At 52.7% G+C, this 19,360-nt stretch overlaps 1 protein-coding gene across 3 annotated transcripts in view; it reads left to right on the top strand.

Moving 5' to 3' along the window:
• The window catches only part of IL34 (interleukin 34), a 61,436-nt gene extending 42,462 nt beyond the window's left edge, over nucleotides 1-18,974 (top strand). The window contains exons 3-9 of one of the 3 annotated variants that reach the window (XM_020896659.2): nucleotides 3,447-3,522; nucleotides 8,664-9,062; nucleotides 13,268-13,401; nucleotides 14,231-14,308; nucleotides 14,568-14,729; nucleotides 17,969-18,101; nucleotides 18,324-18,974. In XM_020896659.2, the coding sequence (XP_020752318.2) occupies nucleotides 9,035-9,062; nucleotides 13,268-13,401; nucleotides 14,231-14,308; nucleotides 14,568-14,729; nucleotides 17,969-18,101; nucleotides 18,324-18,493 (705 nt within the window). In that variant the 5' untranslated portion in view covers nucleotides 3,447-3,522; nucleotides 8,664-9,034 and the 3' untranslated portion in view covers nucleotides 18,494-18,974. The remainder of the gene's footprint in view (nucleotides 1-3,446; nucleotides 3,523-8,663; nucleotides 9,063-13,267; nucleotides 13,402-14,230; nucleotides 14,309-14,567; nucleotides 14,730-17,968; nucleotides 18,102-18,323) is intronic. The other 2 variants (XM_070462865.1, XM_020896656.2) reach the window with 2 other exon arrangements.
• Nucleotides 18,975-19,360: the final 386 nt, after the last annotated feature.

Below are 19,360 nucleotides of genomic sequence, written 5' to 3'. Positions count from 1 at the left end.
GGGGAGGGAAAAGGGAAGCTGCTCACTTTCAAAGAGTCGGATCCGACTCTTTGCGACCCCATGGACTGCAGCCTACCAGGCTCCTCTGTCCATGGGATTTCCCAGGCAAGAATACTGGAGTGGGTTGCTGTTTCCTTCTCCAGGGGATCTTCCTGACCCAGGGATCAAACCCAGGTCTCCTGCATTGTAGGCAGATGCTTTACTGTCTGAGGAGGGAGGTAGAGAGTAAACAGGGAAACTACGTGTGAATTTTTTACTGTTTAAATTTGTTAAAAATTTAAGTTAATAAAATGTTTTACCCTTATTTTTAAAAAAATGATTTGAAGTACTGTCTTAGCCTACTCAGACTGCCATAATAAAATACCATAGACTGGGTGGCTTAAACAACAGAAATTTATTTTCTCACAGTTTTGGGGGTTGAAGTCCAAGATTAGAGTACCAGCTTGGTTGGTTTCTGGTGAGGACTCTCATCTTGGGTTGCAGACAGCCACCTTCTGGATGTGTGCTCATGTGACTGCCTCTTTATGGGATCACGGAGAGAGAGAGCGGCAAGCTCTCTGATCAGTCACTTCTTTTAAGGGCACTGATCCTATCATGAGGGCCCCACCTTCATGATCTCATCCAATGTTGATTACCTCACTAAGATGCATTTCCAAATACCATCACAATGGGGGTTAGAGCATCAACATAGGAATTTGCGGGGGAGGGGAACACAAACATTCGGTTTACAAGATGAATGAACCCTGAAAATATGCTAAGTGAAAGAAGCCAGTCACAAAGGATCACATAAGATTTTATTTACATGAAATGTCCAGAATATGCAAATCCACCAACTCCAGGAGCTTACTCAAATTCGTGTCCATTCGGTCGGTGATGCCATCCAACCATCTCATCCTGTCGTCCCCTTCTCCTCCTGCCTTCAATCTTTCCCAGCATCAGGGTCTTTTCCAATGAGTCAGTTCTTTGCATCAGGTGGTCAAAGTATTGGAGCTTCAGCTTCAGCATCAGTCCTTTCAATGAATATTCAGGACTGATTTCCTTTAGGATTGACTGGTTGGATCTCCTTGCAGATTGCAAGGAGTTCTATCTAAATATTTTTTTTAAAAAAAAAGAAAGGAAAAAGACATAGAGACACATCAATCAGTGGACCAAATTACTGGGCTCTTGATTCAAACAAAGCAACTTTTTAAAAAATTTATTTTAATTGGAGGCTAATTACTTTACAATATTGTGGTGGTTTTTGCCATACATTCACATGAATAAAGCAACTTTTTAAAGTTGTTTTTAATTTTTAATTGGAGGATAATTGCTTTACAATATTGTGTTAGTTTCTGCCATATATCAACATGAATCAGCCATAGGTATACCTATATCCCACCCCTCTAGGTGGTCACAGAGCATTGGATTTGAGCTCCCTGTGTCATACAACAAATTCCCACTGACTTTCTATTTTACATATGGTAATATGTATGTTTCAGTGTTATAAGGCAACTTTTAAAAAGACCTTTTTTAAATAACTAAGGAAAATTGAATATGGATTCTTTTTTTAAATTGATCTTTTTATCAAGGTAACATTGGTGTATGAGTATATGTTTCATGTGTACAACATTATATTTCTACTTCTATATATACCACAGCCTGCTCACTACCAAAAATTTAGTTTCATCCCACCACCAGTTGCCAGTCATACACTTATACCATATGTTGCTCATTTTGCCCTTCTTACCCTTTCCCCTCTGGTAACCACTACTCTGTTTTGTATCTACATGTTTGCTTTTGTTTGGTTTGGTTTCTCCACTTGTTTTTTAAATTCAATGTGAGCAAAATCATATAGTATATTTCTCTGACTTATTTCATTTAGCATGATGCCCTGAAGGTGCATTCATGTTGTCACAGTGGCAAGAGTTCATCTTTTTATTTTTTAATTTTTTGGCTGTGTTTTCAGGCTTGCAGAATCTTAGTTCCCTGACCAGAGATTGAACCCATGTCCCCTGCAGTGGAAGCACAGAGTCCCAACCACTGGACCACCAGGGAATTTCCCACAATTTAATCTTTTTAATGGCTGAGTAATATTCCTTTTTCTTTATCCATTCATCCATGGATAGTCACTTAGGTTATTTCCATATCTTGGCTATTTAAAATAATGCTGTGATGGACATAGGGGTGTATGTATCTTTTCAAAGTAATGTTTTCATATTCTTTGGATAAATACACAGAAGTGAAATAGTTATGTCATGTGGTAGTTCTGTTCTTAATATTTTGAGAAACCTCTCTACTGTTTCCCATACTGGCTGCTCTAGTTTACAGTTCCACTAACAGTATAAGAGGGTTTTTTCCCACAGCCTCCCCAAGGCTTGTTGTTTCTTGCCTATTTGATGATAGCAGTTCTAACAGGTGTGAGATGGTATCTTACTGTGGTTTTGATATCTTTTCATGTGCCTGTTGGCCATCTGTATGTCTTCTTTGGAAAAATGTCTGTTCAGGTCCTCTGCCCATTTTATTTTAAATTTCTGGCTGCACCGGGCAGCATGCAGAGTTTTTGTCCCCCAGCTAAGGAACAACCCCACTCCCCATGTAATGCAAGTACAAAGCCGTGACCACTGACCAGCCAGGGAGGTCCCATCCTCTGCCTAGTTTTCAGTCAGGTTGTTCAACTGTTGTTCAGTCGTATGCATTCTTTGTGATGCATATTAACCCCTTAGTGGATATGCAGTTTACAAATATCTTCTCCCATTCGGCAAGTTGTCTTTTTATTTTGTTGGTTGTTTCCTTTGCTGTGTGGAAGCTTTTTAGTTTGACACCGTGCCATTTGTTTATTTTTTGCTTTTATTTCCCTTGCCTGGGGAGACATATCTAGAAAGATATTGTTAAAACTGTTTTCAAAGAGTATACTGACAGGACTTACATGGTGGTACAGTGGTTAAGAATCTGTGTTCCGGCGTAGGAGACTCAGGTTCAGCCCTGGTCAGGAAACTGAGATCCCACCTGCCATGGGGCAACTAAGTCTGCTCACTGCAACCACTGAGTCTACTGTAACAAAAAATCCCGCCTGCTGCGGTGAGATCCCACACGCCACAACTGAGATCTGATGCAGCCAAATAAACAAATAGATTAAAAAATATATATGCTACCTATGTTTTCTTCTAGGAGTCTTATGGTTTCAGGTCTTACATTCAAATCTTTAATCCATTTTGGGCTGACTTTTGTGAATGGTGTGAAATAGTAGTGTTGTTTCTCTCTCTCTTTTTTTTTTTTTTTGCATGTGGCTGTCCAGTTTTCCCAGCTCCATTTATTTCTTTTTTTAAAATTTTATTTATTTGGCTGCGTCGGGTCTTAGTTACAGGCATGTGGGATCTTTCATTGTGGCGCTCAGGCTTAGTTGTTCTGCAGCATGTGGGAGCTTAGTTCCCCGACCAGGGATCAAACCCGAGTCTCCTGTGTTGCAGGGCAGATTCCTGACCACTGGATCACCAGGGAAGTCCCTCCAACTCCATGTATTGAAGAAACTATCCTTTCTCTGTTGTAAGTTCTTTGAACCTTTGTAGTAAATTAACTGTGGGGTTTATATATGTGCATTTACTTGAACATGGATTCTGTGTTAGATGATAAGGGATTGTGTGTGTATACTAAGTAGCTTCAGTTGTGTCTGACTCTTTGCCACCTGATGGACTGTAGCCCACCAGTCTCCTCTGTCCATGGGATTCTCCAGGCAAGAATACTGGAGTGGGTTGCATGCCCTCCTCCAGGGGATCTTCCTGACTCAGGGATCAAACCTGTGTCTCTTGTCTCCTGCATTGGCAGGCAGGTTCTTTATCAGTAGCACCACCTGGGAAGCCCAATATAAGAGATTATTGGTTTGGAAATGTGCAATAATAGTAATTTTTAAAAAATCTTAACACACTGGTAAAATGGCATGTCTGGGATTTGTTTTAAAATACTCTAGGGCAAAATTTAGAGGATGGGTGAAATGAGAATGATAGAGTGTTGATAATTTTAGAAACTGAATAATGGCTATATGGGGCTTCCCTGGTGGCTCAGCTGGTAAAGAATCCACCTGCAATGCGGGAGACCTGAGTTTGATTCCTGGGTTGGGAAGATCCCCTGGAGAAGGGAGTGGCTACCCACTCCAGTATTCTGGCCTGGAGAATTCCATGGACAGAGGAACCTGGCAGGCTACAGTCTATGGAGTCTCAAAGAGTCAGACATGATTGAGTGACTTTCACAATGGCTGTATGAGGGTCCATTATAGTATTCTATTCTACCTTGTTTGGTTTGTTTAACAATGCTATAATACTGTTTCAAAAATACATCAAATATAGCAGAGGGACAAAAGTATTGATTAGCACAGAATTCCAGAGAGTTCATCTTCCAATAGAAGATTCTGAGCTGGGCCCTAGGGCAGTGAAAGGACACCTTTGCCAACAGCCTTCTGCATTTCATTCAGAGGAGAGAAGCCACGGGAACTACGCCCAGAAGATGCTTTGGATTCGACTTGATGGGATTTTTATAGAACATTCGCAGAGATGATGCACTTGCAGACTTTATCAATTATCTTTTGTTGTGTAACAAGCTATCCCCAAGCTTAGTGGTTGAAGATAAACATTGACGATTTCTCATGATTCTGTGGGGTGGCTAGGATTCTGGGCTGACTTGACTGGGGTCAGATGGGCTAGTTTAGGATGGTCTCAGTCAGATGCTTGGGGCCTCCTGTAGGAAGCTAGCCTGTAATTGTTCACAGGATGTGAAGCCCTCCCAGCAGCAAGAGAGGACGAGCCGGAAGCCCAGGCACACCCCACTGATCAGAGCAAGTCACATGGCCCAGCTCAGACCAAAGCAGGTAGAAACAGAGCCTCCCTTGCAGATGCGACTTGTAGTTACTGAACAGGGAATGGGAGCCAAGGGACCAGGCAGGGTCTGACTCAGCCCACATCTCTGGATGTCACTGACTACTCAGATGTGGCCAAGAGTGGACCCTGTGTAATTCATGCGCCCTGGTTCTAGAATCCTCACTTCACTGGTAGAACAGAGGTGGTGGGTGAAATGTTATTCAGAAATATAAACCCTGGGCTAACAGAAGAAAATCATTCCTGTTTGTGCTTTTGTTTATTTATTTATTTTTTTCTTTCCCTGTGGCTTAAACTCAGTCCTGTTTTTCTTCTTCCTCCTCCTTAAATTGAGCATGTGTGACTCACTGATCAGGACTGCTAGGTGCTATAATATCCCTCCCCACATTCTCAAAGGGCAAAGTGGCTTGATTCACAGGAGGAGGTGGGACTGGGTGTTAGTCTTGGGACAGCTCCCTCTGCCAGCCCTGTTTCTTCATATCTAGATGAGGGGGTTGCAAGGCATGTCTCTGAGGCCCTTGTGGCCCTGCCCTGCCTAGAGATGCGGCAGGTGGTCCGGTGCTCTGTGCCCTGGGTCTCAGGTCAGGCCTGGCCTCTTTGGGAAGAAGGATGCTCTGTGTTGGTGTAATAGACTTGTGGCAAAAGTGGCCCTAATTCTTCACACGCACCCGTATCCATACCTTTCTCTGCCTTTAAATTGAAGTACAATTGATTTACAATGTTGTGTTACCCTCAGGTACACAGCAGAGTGACTCAGTTATACATCTGGAGCAGGGACAGTCTGCCCGCTCCAGGATTCTGGCCTGGAGAATCCCATGGCGCAGAGTTGGACACGATTGAGCGACTTTCACTTTCTTTTTTAATTTTTATTTTTTCGACTTTCACTTTCACATGTTCATCTTGCTCCTTTGTCTGAGGCACTGCCTGCTGACTTCCCCCCAGTGAACGTGTGGCTCCCTGTCACTGCTTCCCTCCCTTCCCCACACATATGCAACCTCCCCAGGCCCTTTGTCCTTCCACGATCCATAAGTCATGGTTCTGTTAAATTAGCATTCACTTTTGACTTGCTACTGTGACTTTGAAAATGCTATTTGCTATTGAACTATGTAAAATGATACTCCAACTTTGCTTTCTTGTCCAAGTTCTCTGCACGAGCTTCCATGGGACTCTTCTCAGCCCCTGAGTAGAGTGCGGCTGGGGAGGCAGCGGCGATTCTTAACTCCTCCCTGTCCCCTTCCTCAGCAGAGAGAGGCAGGCAGACAGACACCCCTGAGCTTTCCCAGGGTTCAGCAAGGCTACTCTTTTAGGTGACTTCCTCTGTGCCACCCTCCCCCTCCCAGAGAAGGGTCCGGCTTGTGTGTCATCAGGCAGCGCCCGCTTTGCACCTGCCTTGGTTTCCACACATCTCTCCCATTTCAGTGGGTGGCACCCAGGGCCAGGGCTCTGTGGTGTGGCCTGAATGTGACCCTGACCCCTTTTCTCACTTTCCCAGCTTCTCCATCCCAGTCTGGTGGCCCAGGGTACGTGGTAGAAGCCTTTCTGAGAGATTTCTGGGAGAGATCTTAGTGAGGAGCTGGCTGGGAGAGTTTTGGGGCGTGGATGGGGTGCAGAGGCAGATTCTGGCGTGCGTGTAGGAGGTCTGGATCCGTGGCTGTTCTGGTGGTGGGAGCAGGACAGGAGCAGGAAGCACTGTCCAGGCCCCGGTGCACAGGATGCAGGGCCGAGGTATCTGAAGGGCTGTGGGACCGCCAGGTTACAGGGCAGCCCTGGAGAAATGGAAGCTCCATCCGCACCAAAACCTGCCCACGGAGCCTCATCATGTTCTTAATCGTCAGAAATGGGAAACAAGCCAGCTGCCTTTCAGCTGGTGAGCAGAGGCTATGCAGTGGGGCACTGCTCGGCAAGGAGAGGGAACCAACGACCAAGACAGGCAGCATCCCGGCTAAGCCCCCGATGGCAGTCAGCTAAGGGAAGGGACACAGACCGCGCCCTGTGATTGCATTTATGAGGCGCTCTGGAAGCAAAACTGCTGGTCAATGAACAGGCGTAGTTCATCCCACCCTGGGGCCAGGGCGGGAGGAGTGGTTGACAGCAGGCTGGCAGGAGGGAACCTTCTGGGTGGATGGAGATGTTTTACATCTTGATTATTACAGTGGCTGCGTGGCTCTGTGCATTTGTCAAAATCCATAGAATTGTGTGCTAGAAAAAGGTGAAATTTGCTATGGGTAGTTTTTACCTCAGTAAACCTAAATAAAGCAAACACAATGACAACAAAAGGTTTCAGCCTGCTCAGTATTTGTGGTGATGCTGTGGCAGCAGGAAAGTTACCAGTGTGGGTCGCAGGAGGAGGTTCAGGGGTGCTCTCACACACGGGTTGAACGGACACCTGTGTTCTCTCATGAGGCCCTTCCTGTCCGCAGCGAAGCGCCACGGGTGAGTCGGCCCATCCAGCATTCTGTGGAGGAGCCGTGGATGTCACAATGGAGAAGACCCCCAGATCCCACATGCTCTCCCCTCATGCCAGCAGCCTGTGGCCTTTTCCCCAGTGGGGAGAAGGGAACAGGGTGGAACAGCTGAATCAGAGGCTGAATTTCAGAGCCGGCTCTGTCACTTGCCAACTCAGCATCTCAGAGCCTCAGTTTCCTCATCTGCAAAATGGATACAACAGCCCATACCTCACAGAGCCGGGTGAGGGATAAATGATGGTGACTGTATGAAAGCCCCAAGCCCCATGCCCAGCTGTAACTCACTAGCTGGCTGCGGTTGAATTCCTGTTGCTCTTCTTACAAGCTGTGTGGCTTTGGACAGGTGTCTTAACCTTTCTGGGCTTTGAGTTCCTCATTGATAAAATGAAGCTTTATGGCCCCATAAGGTTGTTGTGAGGATTTAATGATTATAAAGGCCTTAGCTGTGGGCCTACCATATAGTGAACACTCAGAAAAAGTCACAGCATTTTTATAATAGGGTTGCCAAATTTAGCAAATGAAGATACAGGATTCCCAGTTAATTTGGAATTTCAGACAAGCAGTGAATATTTTTGTAGTATAAGTATGTCCCATGCAATATTTTGGATATACTAAAAAAAGTATTCATGGCATGTGCTGTGTGCTGTGCTTTAGTCTTTCAGTTGTCTGACTCTTTGCCACCTGATGGGTTGTAGTCCGCCAGGCCCCTCTGTCCATGGGTCTTCTCCAGGCAAGGATACTAGAGTGGGTTGCCGTGCCCTCCTCCTGGGGATCTTCCCAACCCAGGAATCAAACTGGGGTCTCCTGCATTGCAGGTGGATTCTTTACCAGTTGAGCTAACAGGGAAGCCTCATTCATGACATAATTATACTAAAAAAAATTTGTATCATTTATCTGAAATTCAAATTTAACTGGGCACTCCATACTTGGGGAGACAGATTTGGAATGTGGGGATGGAACTAAGCCTGAAAGTGAGTAGAGGGGTGAATGATCTTTTTTTGTTTTTTGTTTTTTTTAAATCTCCCTGCAGTCTAAATCATTCATCTAGTTTATCTATGATCTCCCCTCAGGAATCTCCCCGGGTTTAACCCACACAGCCCATTCATTCCTTGGTCCTGCTTTTGTTTTGGCCCCGGGCCGTCCGCCTGTATCCTTTGAACTCGCTCCTGGACTGAGGCTGCCCTGTGGATGCCCTGTCATCCTGCGTCTGAGCGGTGCGCCTCTGGCCTTCCCGTGGGCCCGGCCGGCCGCGGCGGCTGCCGCCCGCGCGGTAGGCTCTGCGTGCCTGTGGCTGGGGGCTGAGTGGCAGCACCACTCTTACATAATCGGTTTCTCTCCTCCTTTCTTTTTCCAGAGCCAGATTTCACACTGAGCAGCTGCAGACGGAGAAATCAGAGAAAGCACAAGCCAGCCACAGATTCCAGGGCCTGCGGGAGACTCTCCTCCTGCTCAGAAGGAAGACACCGAGGCGACCGTCTCAGGCCAGGTCTTGCTGCCATGGGACCCACGGCTGCCGCCCATTGGCTGCCCTCCGCACTGCCGGGCAGATAAGGGGGAGCCCTGCCCGGAGCACCTGCCAGCACCCGGCCACTCCCCCGAGGCCAGCCCTCCTCACTCCGGGCTCCCTCTGCTGACCTGAGGCCATGTAGGCCCTCCTCGGACCTCTGTGAGCACACACACCTCTGGGGACTCACATCTGTTCTCTGCGAGACCCAGCGCACCACCATGCCCCAGGGACTCGCCTGGCTGCGCTGTGAGTACCCAGCAGGGCTGGGGGGTCCATGGGGACTGCCCGGGGAGGCCTTGGCCCGCAGCTGGACTCTGCTGTAACCACGGGAACCGGGCATTCTTCCTGGGGAGAAGTTGAGATGCTTCCCGGCTTAACGGCAGGCACCCTCAGGGACTCCCACGCCATCTGCCCCATCTCCAGCTCAGACAGGCATGGTGGCTGTGAGCCTTGGAGTGGGTGGGCACAGTCAGTGGGTCATGGGGACAGGGCAGGCACTCGGGGTGGGAGGCAGGGTCTCACCTGCCCAGACTCACTGGTGCTGGGGAGTACAGTGCAGAGATTCTGGTTCCCTGGGGGTGGCCAGGCCGGGGTGGGGCTTATGAAATTGTTTGGGCCCTGAGACACATGAGAGAAGTTCAGGCTGTCCCCTCTGCCTCTCCCTCCATGCAAAGCTAAATCAAAAGGCAGGAAGAGAACAGTGCTGTTGGGAAAAAGAAAAATAGTTGAAATGAGGACAGAAAAGAAAAAGAATCTAGAAGCCTCTTGAGCCTGCTGGTGGGAGGCCAGACCAAGCTCCCTCCAGACTCCAGGATTCAATTTAATCGACTCAAATTCAACATATTTTTTCTGGTGCCGCCCACGTGCCCAGTGGAGAGGTACTGCCATGGTGACAAGGACCTAGGCTATCTCGTGCGTCTCTAATACCTGGCATGGAGTTAGATGCTGGGAGCCATGTGCTATTTACATGAGGTCTGGGATCTGATCCTCTGAGGGATGTGCTGAGGAGCTGGGTCCTCCCCGGCCCTTGTGGAGGGCACTGCAAAGGGTCAGGATGTTCAGAACGGGTGGGAGGGCCCAGACTTGGTGTTCCGGAATTTTCCAAGTCATGAGGAGCAGGGGGAGCAGGAGAAACAGCAGAGCGAGGTGCCACTTGAAATGGTCTTAGAGGCAAGTGGGTCCGCATCCGTAGAGCTGGGGAGGTGAGGATGGCACTCCTTCCAGGGAGGGGAACAGCGTGCGCAGAGGCCCAGCAGGGTGGGTGAGAGGCCAGGCTGGGCATCCGTTTGGGCTCAGGAGGCTGAGGCCGTGCGAGCCAGGGTGAAGGGCGCCTGATTGATGAGATAGCAGGGAGCCCTGGAAGATGCATGGTCTGGGGTGGGAGCTGGGATTGGGAGTCCCTCTGCTTTGGGGAGAGTCTCTGTTCCATCCTTCTGGGCAGGAGGTAATGAGGGTCCCTTCTGAAGATGGAGGTGAGAATGAAGAGGCCTGGCAGAGGGGCATGGCACGTGAGGTGGAGCGCAGGGGTAGTGGGCCGGCTGTGGTGGGGGGCTGCGGATCAGGAGCTCAGAATGGACTGGGTGCTGGAGAAGGGGTGGCTGGCCTAATGAATTGCCACAAACTTGGTGAAACAGCAGAAGTGCACTCAGTCACAGTTTGGGAGGTCAGAGGTCTGAAATCAAGCTGTCAGAGCTCTGCTCCCTTTGAAGGCTCTGTGGAGGGTCCTTGCTGCCTCTTCCAGCCTCTGGCGGCTCCTGGTGTTCCTTGGCTTATGGCCGCATTGCCCCAGGCTGCCCTGCTCTGTGAAGGCCATGTGAAGGGTCTTTCCCTATGCGTTTCTGTGTCCTTTCCTTGTCCTAAAAGGACACAGTCATTGGAGTTAGGGCCTACCCTAAATTCAGGATGAGTTCAGCTGGAGATTCTTAACTACAGTTGCAGACACCCTGCCCTTGGAAGGCAGATAGGCAGTGAGGCTTCAGTCCTGCTGTCCCTGCCTGCTTATCTGTGTGCTGCCCTGCTTTTCAGAGTTGAGGCAGCGGGAAAGGAGCTTAACATTGGAGATGGTAGCTGGGCTGCAGGGCTGGAGGAAGTCTGAGTCTGGGAGGAGACAGGTCATCTGCATAGGGTTTCTGGGGGCGCCCACCGCTGCCAGTCTGGAAAGCCTGGGGGCTCCGCAAGTCCCTGCTGTGTGCCTCGTTGCCAGGCCCTGAAGGCTCCAGACTGGGACTCGGATGAGGGCAGGTGGAGTGCGACTTGAGGGTGGAGTGGGCAGCCACGGGGTGCCAGCCACATTGGAAAGAAAATTCAGTATGGACAGACACCCTGATTGTGAAAAAAAATACGGAAATTTTGATCTTTATGTGACATCTCTGTGACCCGAGGACACCTGTCTGTGCCCTGTCACTTTCTGCCAAGCACAGTCTCCAGACCAGCAGCATCAGCTTGACTTTGGAACCTGTTAGAAGTGTAGATTCTCTGCCCCCCACCCCACACCCTGCCTGCTGAATTAGGTACTGTGGGTGGGGCCTGGCACTCTGGGTCTTTACCAGCTTCTGCAGGAGACCCAGATGCCTTCTCCCAGTTCCCTAAAGTGCTGAGTAACATGACCTCGCTGGGGTTCAGAGCGCTGTGCATCCACATACTGGGAGCTGCCTTGTCTGCTCAAGACATTGAGTGAAATTGGCCAGATGGTGCTAGAGACAGAGGCTGGTCCTGGTGGGGGAGGCCCCGGGGACGGAAGGAGTCTTGGTCTTACAGTGTGAGAGGACAGCCAGGGCAGGGGCAGTGTGTGGGCCAAAACCCCAAGGCAGGAATGATCTTGATGGACAGGAGCACCCAGCTGAGGGGGCGATTGATGTAGAGACAAGGTAGGGAGCAAGCGGAAACACCGGTTTGTCTGTTCCTTGGTCTAAATATTGGGTCAAGAACATGGGAAGGGGAGAGAGACAGGAAGTGCCAGATGGATTACAAATTTACAAGTTGGCGAAAACTGTGGGGTTCTTCTACGACGGGAAGCGGGGGTGGGCTGCAGCCCATGAGGGGCACAGGCTTGAGCAGACCTGAGCTCCTGGCCTGGTAGGGGCACAGCTCTGAGCAGTGGGGGTGAGGGGGTGGGGTGGGGCTGTGGCGGACAGTGAAGCCCCCAGCTCAGGCCTAGGAAGCGTAGGAACAGAAGGGCTCCCAAGTGCCAGGGAGGTGGGTGGGGAAAGTCTGGCCAGTAATTCCTGCTTACAACAAGAGGTGACTCAGCCTGCCTGGCTAATTTGGGGGGAAAGAAAGAAAGGAAAGGAAAAAGCACTGCTTTTGGCTATAACAATAATAGACAATAGTTGTAGAATATACCCTACAAAATATAAAGAAGAACATAACAACATCCCATAGAGATTTGGTACATTTCTTTCCCTTGCATTTTCATTGCACACACACAAACAGAGTTAACTAATTCAAGTCATGCTTTATACTCATTGTGTTGAGTCATGCTTTTTTAAACTTCACTAAGCATATCAAAAGTAATTTTCTTGTCATGAAAGCATATCATAAGTATTCTTTAACAATGTGATTTTCATTGACTGCATCCATTAGTAATGTACATCTAGGGCACTTATAGATGTTTGCTATTATAAAATAATACTGCAGTGGAAGTCTGTGTCTCTCGTTTGTTTTCCTTCACGTTTATTCCTAGAAATGAGTTTAATGGGTCAAAGGGTGTGGACAGTTTTAAAGTTTAGTGGGTTGAAATGTGAACATTTTAAAGTCCATCAATAACAAAAACTGCCAAAGTGCTTTCCAAGATGTCACAGTGACCCACAGTGGTGAAGGTGGGTAATTTTCAGATCATTTGTATGGAAAGAGAAACAGCCTGAGTTGAGGTTCAGGCAGCATCCTGACCACACAGGAAGGGCCGGTACACACCTGCTGGTGCCAACACCTGAGAGCATGTCAGAGTCAGACAGCAGGGAAGACAGTGGCGCGGGTCGCCCTGGGGTCATTGGAAGAGTTCTGACTCGACTCCACGGTTCCAGAGTCTCTGCGTGGAAAATGCAGCAGCAGGCCTTGGAAACTCCTTGGCTCTAGACGAGGGGCAGAAGTTGCCCTGGAAAGGAGGGTGCCCGCTCCCAGGGCAGGAGCAGGCAGGAGGCTGGGGACCACCCCAGGGCGTGGATCTGGGGGCTCTGCCAGGCCGAGGTGGGAGTGGCTGGGCTGGGCGGCACGTGCTTGTCTGAGCTGTTGTCCCGGAGCCCCGGCCCCAGGGAAAGGCTGCCCAGTGCTAGGATGGCCTCCTGGGGGCCCAGTGCCCCCGCCCCAGCCTGTGAGGACGTGTCCCCTCATAAAGGGAGGCGCGTGCTCACTCTGCATACAGGTGCGTGAAGGGAGGCGTGTGCTCACTGCGCACCGCAGGAGCAGTGTGAAGCAGCAGGTGCTCACGTGTTCTTGCTGGGTGCGGCCCGCAGATCTTGGGATCCTCCTCGGCATGGCCTTGGGAAATGAGGGCTTGGAGCCGTGGCCCTTGACCCAGAGCGACGAGTGCGCCGTCACTGGCTTCCTGCGGGACAAGCTGCAGTACCGGAACCGCCTTCAGTACATGGTACCCTCGGGCCCTCGCCACGTCCTCTTCCCGAGGCCCTTGGCTCACGGGACCAAGGGCCCGGGCGTCATGCCCCTCCCTGGCCTGGCGTCAGCCCCGAGCCCGCCCGGCCCCTCGCACACACCCTGAGCCCGGGCTGCGCTGCCTGTCCTTGCTCCTACCAGCTGTCCGCAGTCCCTCACCCGCCTCTCATCTGAACCTTGATCCCGCCTCCACGTGGCCCTCTCCCGGGGGAGAAGGGATTGCAGGAAATCTTGGGGGAAGCCCAGACATGTATTGTTAACAAGGGTGATAAGGACCTGGAAATTACAATGTTTGATTCTTTTGTTAGGGTGAATCATGTGGCATGTGGCTCTATAGGTCCTTTTTTTTTCAACAGCTTTGAAGACATATTGAGACATAATTCATATACCACACAATTTATGTACTTAAGTGTACATTTCACTGATTTTTAGTGCATTTTCAAAGTTATGAAACCATCACTATAAGTTTCAGAGAAATCCTTTAAAGTTATCTTCCTAAAAAAAAAAAAGGTTATCTTCCTCACCCAAAGGAGATGGTTCTCTCAGAGCAGTAAGCCTCTCACCCCACATCTTGGCCTGAGACGAGGCCTGGTGAGGACCTATCCTTCCCTGTTTCCTGGAGGAAAGCGCTGTCTTTGTCCCAGCTGGGGGCCAAGCACGTATTTTCTGTGGAGGACCACTGCCATGACCTCTGCTGTCGAGGGCCGGTCCGGGGTGCTTCCCCTGCATCAGATTCCTCTGGGAGGCTGGGGGAATCTGAGCCGTTTCTGACTCTGACCTTCTCCTTTGTTCTTTTATCTTCCTAGAAACACTACTTCCCCATCAACTACAGGGTCAGTGTGCCTTATGAGGGGGTGCTCCGAACAGCCAACGTCACCAGGCTGGTAAGAATCCCCTCCTCTGGACTGGGGAGGCCCCTGCCTCCTGGGACACCCTGGGCGCCCTGCCAGGGAAGCTCACTGGTTTGGGCTGGTCCCGCTGCCAGGAGGCTTTCCTGGCCCCTCAGGCAAGCCCACCCTTGGCTCAGGCCCAAGCTTGCTCCCCACCCCCGGGGGCTGCCCGTGGTCTACCCCCTGTGCAGGGCAAATCCGGGGGGGCATTGGGCCTGGGGGCGGGGCTTCAGTAGTTTCTCTGTCCCTGCAGCAGCGGGCCCGGGTGAGCCAGCAGGAGCTTCGGTATCTGTGGGTCCTGGTGAGTCTCAGTGCTACTGAGTGGGTGCAGGAGGTGCTGCTCGAGGGCCACCCGTCCTGGAAGTACCTGGAGGAAGTGCACACGCTACTGCTGGACGTCAAGCAGGGCCTGCGGGTGAGCGTTGCAGGGGTGCAGGCAGGTGGGGCAGGTGGGTGTGTGCGCGCAAGTGTGAGCATTCTGGGGGTGTGGGCGGCAGGGTGCGTGTGTGTGTGCCTGAAGGTGAGCACTCCAGGGGTGCAGACAGGCAGGGTGTGTGTGCGTGTGTGTGCACGCCTGTGAGCATTCTGGTGGTGCGGGTGGCAGGGTGTGTGTGTGTGTGCCTGAAGGTGAGCATTCCAGGGGTGCAGACAGGCAGGGTGTGTGTGTCTGTGTGTGTGTGCGCGTGTGCGCCTGCAGTTGAGCATTCTGGGGGTGCAGGCGGCAAGGCGGGTGTGTGTGTGTGTGTGTGTGCCTGAGGTGAGCACTCCAGGGGTGCAGACAGGCAGGGTGTGTGTGTGTGCGTGTGCACCTGCAGTTGAGCATTCTGGGGGTGCGGGCGGCAAGGCGGGTATGTGTGTGTGTTTGTGTGTGCACACGCACCTGCAGAGGAGCATTCCAGGGGTGCGGGCAGGCAGGGTGTGTGTGTGTGTGTGTGCGTGCGTGTGTCAGACTGTGGGTGAGCATTCTGGGGATGCTGGCGGGCGGGGCAGATGCGTGTGTGTGCGTGTGTGTGTATGCCTGCAGGTGAGCATTCTGGGGGTGTCGGTGGCAGGGTGCGTGTGTGTGTGTGTGTGTCTGCCTGCAGGTGAGCATTGTGGGGTGTGGCAGGCAGGGTGTGTGTGTGTGTGTGCCTATGCGTATACATGGCCAGAAGCTATCAAAGGAGGAGGTAAACGCGTGGAAAGTCCTGGCTTGTCCTGGAGGGTGTGGGAGAAGTGGGGGTCAGGGTGATGGGCTCGGCTTTGGGGGCAAGAGATGCAACTGAGACCCTCTTAGGCTCTGCAAACCCAGGTGAGTCATTGGCCCCACTCACTGTTTCCACAGCTCTGGAACAAGCAAAGGGCAGAGGGGTAAATGGGTGGAGCACAGGGGGCTTAGGGTGACGGACTCTTCTGCATGATGCTGTAATTGCATCTGTCAGAGCCCACCAATGTACAGCAGAAAGAGTGAACCCTAATGTAAAGAGAGTTTAATTAATAATGATAATAGGGGTTCCTGATTGCTGCCTTTCAGCGGTGTTGATCTGAGGCCTGGTATATATGTCGTCCAAAAGGCCTGAGGAGTACGGTGACAGGATCACTGTGTTGTCTGTGCAGGCCGTGTGTGTGCTGTGGGACCCCCTCCCCACATGCCCACTCGCCCTCCTTAGGACCCCAGTAAACCCCTGCCGGGCCCCCAGCTGCTGCCCAGCAGGAACAGCCGACAGGGTGCCAGCTGTGAGCTCCTGCCGACCTCAGGGTGCGGGGCCAGCACCTGCTTTTGCAGCCGCCTGGAACTGTGTGCAGGCTGTTTTCCGGCAGAGGCCAGGAGGCTAGGCCGTGTCCTTGGTAGCTCTCTTGTGCCTGGGGGCAGGGTAGTGGGGTGCTGACCTGGGGAACTCCCAGGTCGTACTCCATCCTCAGTTTTCCTCGGGAGTGTCTCTGGCTCCCAGAGCTCCAGGGAGCTGCTCTGGGGGCTGGGAAGGAGACGTGGGTAGGCTGAGGCCCTGCCCACCTGGGCTGTCCGGGGTGAGCCAGTTTTTAACCCCGCCTTTATCAGTGGTGGTGGCCGAGGCCCCCTCACGGGTGACCCGTGTCTCTGGGGTGGTGGGTCCTCCCAGGGCGAGGCCCTTGGCTCTCCTCTCAGCCTCACTGCTCTTTCTGAGCCTTTGTACGTTAGCTTTCTGGGACTGCCAGCACAGATCCCTACTAACTGATCCCTTCAATCCGAGCCTGCGCCTCCTCTCTTCCAGTCGCTTGGGGCTTCCCAGGTGGCACTTCTGGTAAAGAACCTGACTGCCAGTGCAGGAGACGTAAGAGACATGGGTTTGATCCCTGAGTCAGGAAGACGCCCTGGAGGAGGGCACTGCAACCCGCTCCAGTGTTCTTGCCTGGAGAGTCCCATGGACAGAGGAGCCTGGCGGGCTGCAGTCCATGGGGTCACACAGGGTCGGACGCTACTGAGGCAACTTAGCACGCACGGTGGCTTAAAACAACAAAAATTGTTGTCACGGTTCTGAAGAGCAGAAGTCTGAAGTCACGGGGGCAGCAGGGCCACGCTCCCTCAAAGGCTGCTGAGGACGCTCCTTCCCAGCGCTTCCAGCTTCCGATGCTGGTGCCCTGGTTCTCGGCTTGTGGCGCATCACTGCATCCACCGCCTGTCTTCACATGGCCTTTCCCCGTGTGTCCCATGTCCTTTCTCCTGTCTCCCATCATCCGATTTAGGGCCTACCCTAAACCCAGACTCATCTCATCTGGAGGTCCCTGACTTAACTACACCTGCAAAGACCCTGTTTCCTCACATTCACAGGACTTGGTATAGCTTCCCTTGTGGCTCAGCTGGTAAAGAATCTGCCTCCAATGCGGGAGACCTGGGTTCAATCCCTGGTGTAGAGAAGATGCCCTGGAAAAGGGTATGGCAGCCCACTCCAGTATTCTGGCCTAGAGAGTCCCATGGACAGAGGATACTGGCGGGCTACAGTCCAAGGTGTTGCAAAGAGTCGGACAAGACTGAGCAACCAACACTTTTCACCTTTTCGCAGCTTTTTTAGGGGGACATGGGGCAGAGAGCACACTTCACTCTGAGGAATGGCCTTGCCCAGCTCAGGCCCCACAGCCCCCTGCTCCGTGTCTGCTCCTGCGGCTCCGGGCCCCGCTCCGTCCCGAGCACGGTGCCGGTGCCCCCTGCACTGGGCCCCTTAGAGTAAGTGTGACTCAGAGGAGCCCACCTGCTTGGAGCCGGAGACCCAGCCCTGTTGGCCTGCTTTGGCCTCATGATACGACCGACCCTCCTGCGGGTCCTGCCTCCTCTTCCTGGAGTGGGTGTGGGTCTCTGCACCTGAGGGGCAGTGTCCCTGGGACGGGGACTCCTCATGCAGGGGTGGCCAGGCCTGCGCTGGAGCAGCGAGGATGCCCCCAGCTCCTCCCGGTCTGGCCGCCCCCAGGAGAAGAAAGAGAAGCCTCTGTGTGTTGTGCTTGGGTGAGGGGCATTGAGGGAGGCCCTCCCAGGAAAAATGGCACCCGCAGGAAGGAGAGAAGTTACTCTTGGGTGTTCTGGTCACCTCTTTCCAGGCAGGACGAGTTTGCCCACCCCAACCTCACCCCCGCCAGCTCTCTGGGGATCTCTGCACGGGCTGAGGGTGGCACCTGTGGCCCTAAAGCTTTCCTCCCTTCCAGGGCGTGGAGGTCAGCCCCCAGGTGGAAGCAGCGTTGAACCTCCTGAGTGCGCCGGGAAGCCTGAAGCTGGTGCGGCCCAAAGCGCTGCTGGATAACTGCTTCCGGGTCATGGAGTTGCTCTACTGCCCTTGCTGTGAGGAGCTCTGAGGGGCTGGGGCTGGGTACCGGGGTCTGAGCCAGGTCACCGGGCAGGGCCGGGGCCTCCTCAGCACGTCCTCTGTTCCCCAGGGCCACAGGCCATTTCTGGGAGCAGAGATGGACTTGGGTACACGGAGGGCAGTGTGGCTCGCTTGTGGTGAGGGGGCTGCTGACCAGTCCTGCAGCCTCATTTCTGTGTGTGTGTGTGTCCCCGCAGGTAAAGAAAGCTCTGTGCTAAACTGGCAGGACTGTGAGGCGGCTCAGCCTCAGCCTCGAAGCCCAGCCTCAGCACAGTGTGAGGCCGCCCAGCTGTACCCTCTGCCCCAGCCGCCCTCCACCTCCCTGCCCCGCGTCCTGGGACCCTCGGCTGGCCCCCCTGCTCAGTGAAGGTGCTGAGGGCACAGGGCGAAGGCTTCCTGCCCGGAGGTGCCTAGGGTGACCTGGGGGGCAGCTGGAGGAGCCCCTGCAAGAGATGGACTGGGCCCGAGATTTCGGGTGGTGGTGGGGAGCACCTCCGGAGAGGAGGCCCCTGAAGTGTTTTCCTTTGAGGACAGAGCCTGAGAAGCGTGCAGCTCCCCCTCCTGCGGTCTCGCCAGGAGCGGCAGGGGCCGGGGCACCTGAAGGTCGATGAAGACAGACTATGGCTGCTCCTGGCCCTGCCTGGGCTGCCCCTTCCCCGAGAGCAGTGCCGACCTTCTGAGTCAGGCGGTGGGAACTATACCAGGTGGGTGTGGGCGGAGCCCGGCTCAGCAAGGCTGGGGCGGGGGGCAGCAAAGCTGGGACAAGGGCATGGTTGCCAAATGCCACGACTTGCCATAGTTTCTTTTATTTTTTCTATTAAACACTGCTTTGTTTTGGTTTGCTTGCATCTTTGAGGGTGAACCTGGAGAAGGCTGCTTTCCCCTCCTGCCAAGTGCAGGAAGCAGGAAGGGGGGCGGGGTGGTCTGGTGCAGGGGCCTGGGGCTGAGGATTCAGAGTTGGAGTGGTCAGGGCCTTCGCCAGGGTCCGGAATGGTGGATATTTGAGGGACTGAGTTCCCTCCAGCCCCGCTCCAGCCCATGAAGCCTGACGGAGCAGCAGTGTCGGGCTGATCCCTCACCAGCGTGTCCTGGACACTGCCCTCTTTCCCTCCATCTGGCAGCCCCAAGACCACCCCCAGCAGGGATGAAACTGCGGTGCTCAGACACATGGGTCCTGGCACAAGATCTGGCCACTCCAGCCCTGCCCACACGGAGCCCTGCGCTCCTCGGCTGG

The sequence above is a fragment of the Odocoileus virginianus genome, unplaced genomic scaffold (genome assembly GCF_023699985.2).
Source record: "Odocoileus virginianus isolate 20LAN1187 ecotype Illinois unplaced genomic scaffold, Ovbor_1.2 Unplaced_Scaffold_15, whole genome shotgun sequence".
Lineage (NCBI taxonomy): Eukaryota > Metazoa > Chordata > Mammalia > Artiodactyla > Cervidae > Odocoileus > Odocoileus virginianus.
Note: the sequence above shows the minus strand (reverse complement) of the source record. Positions and strands in the feature narration are given on the sequence as shown.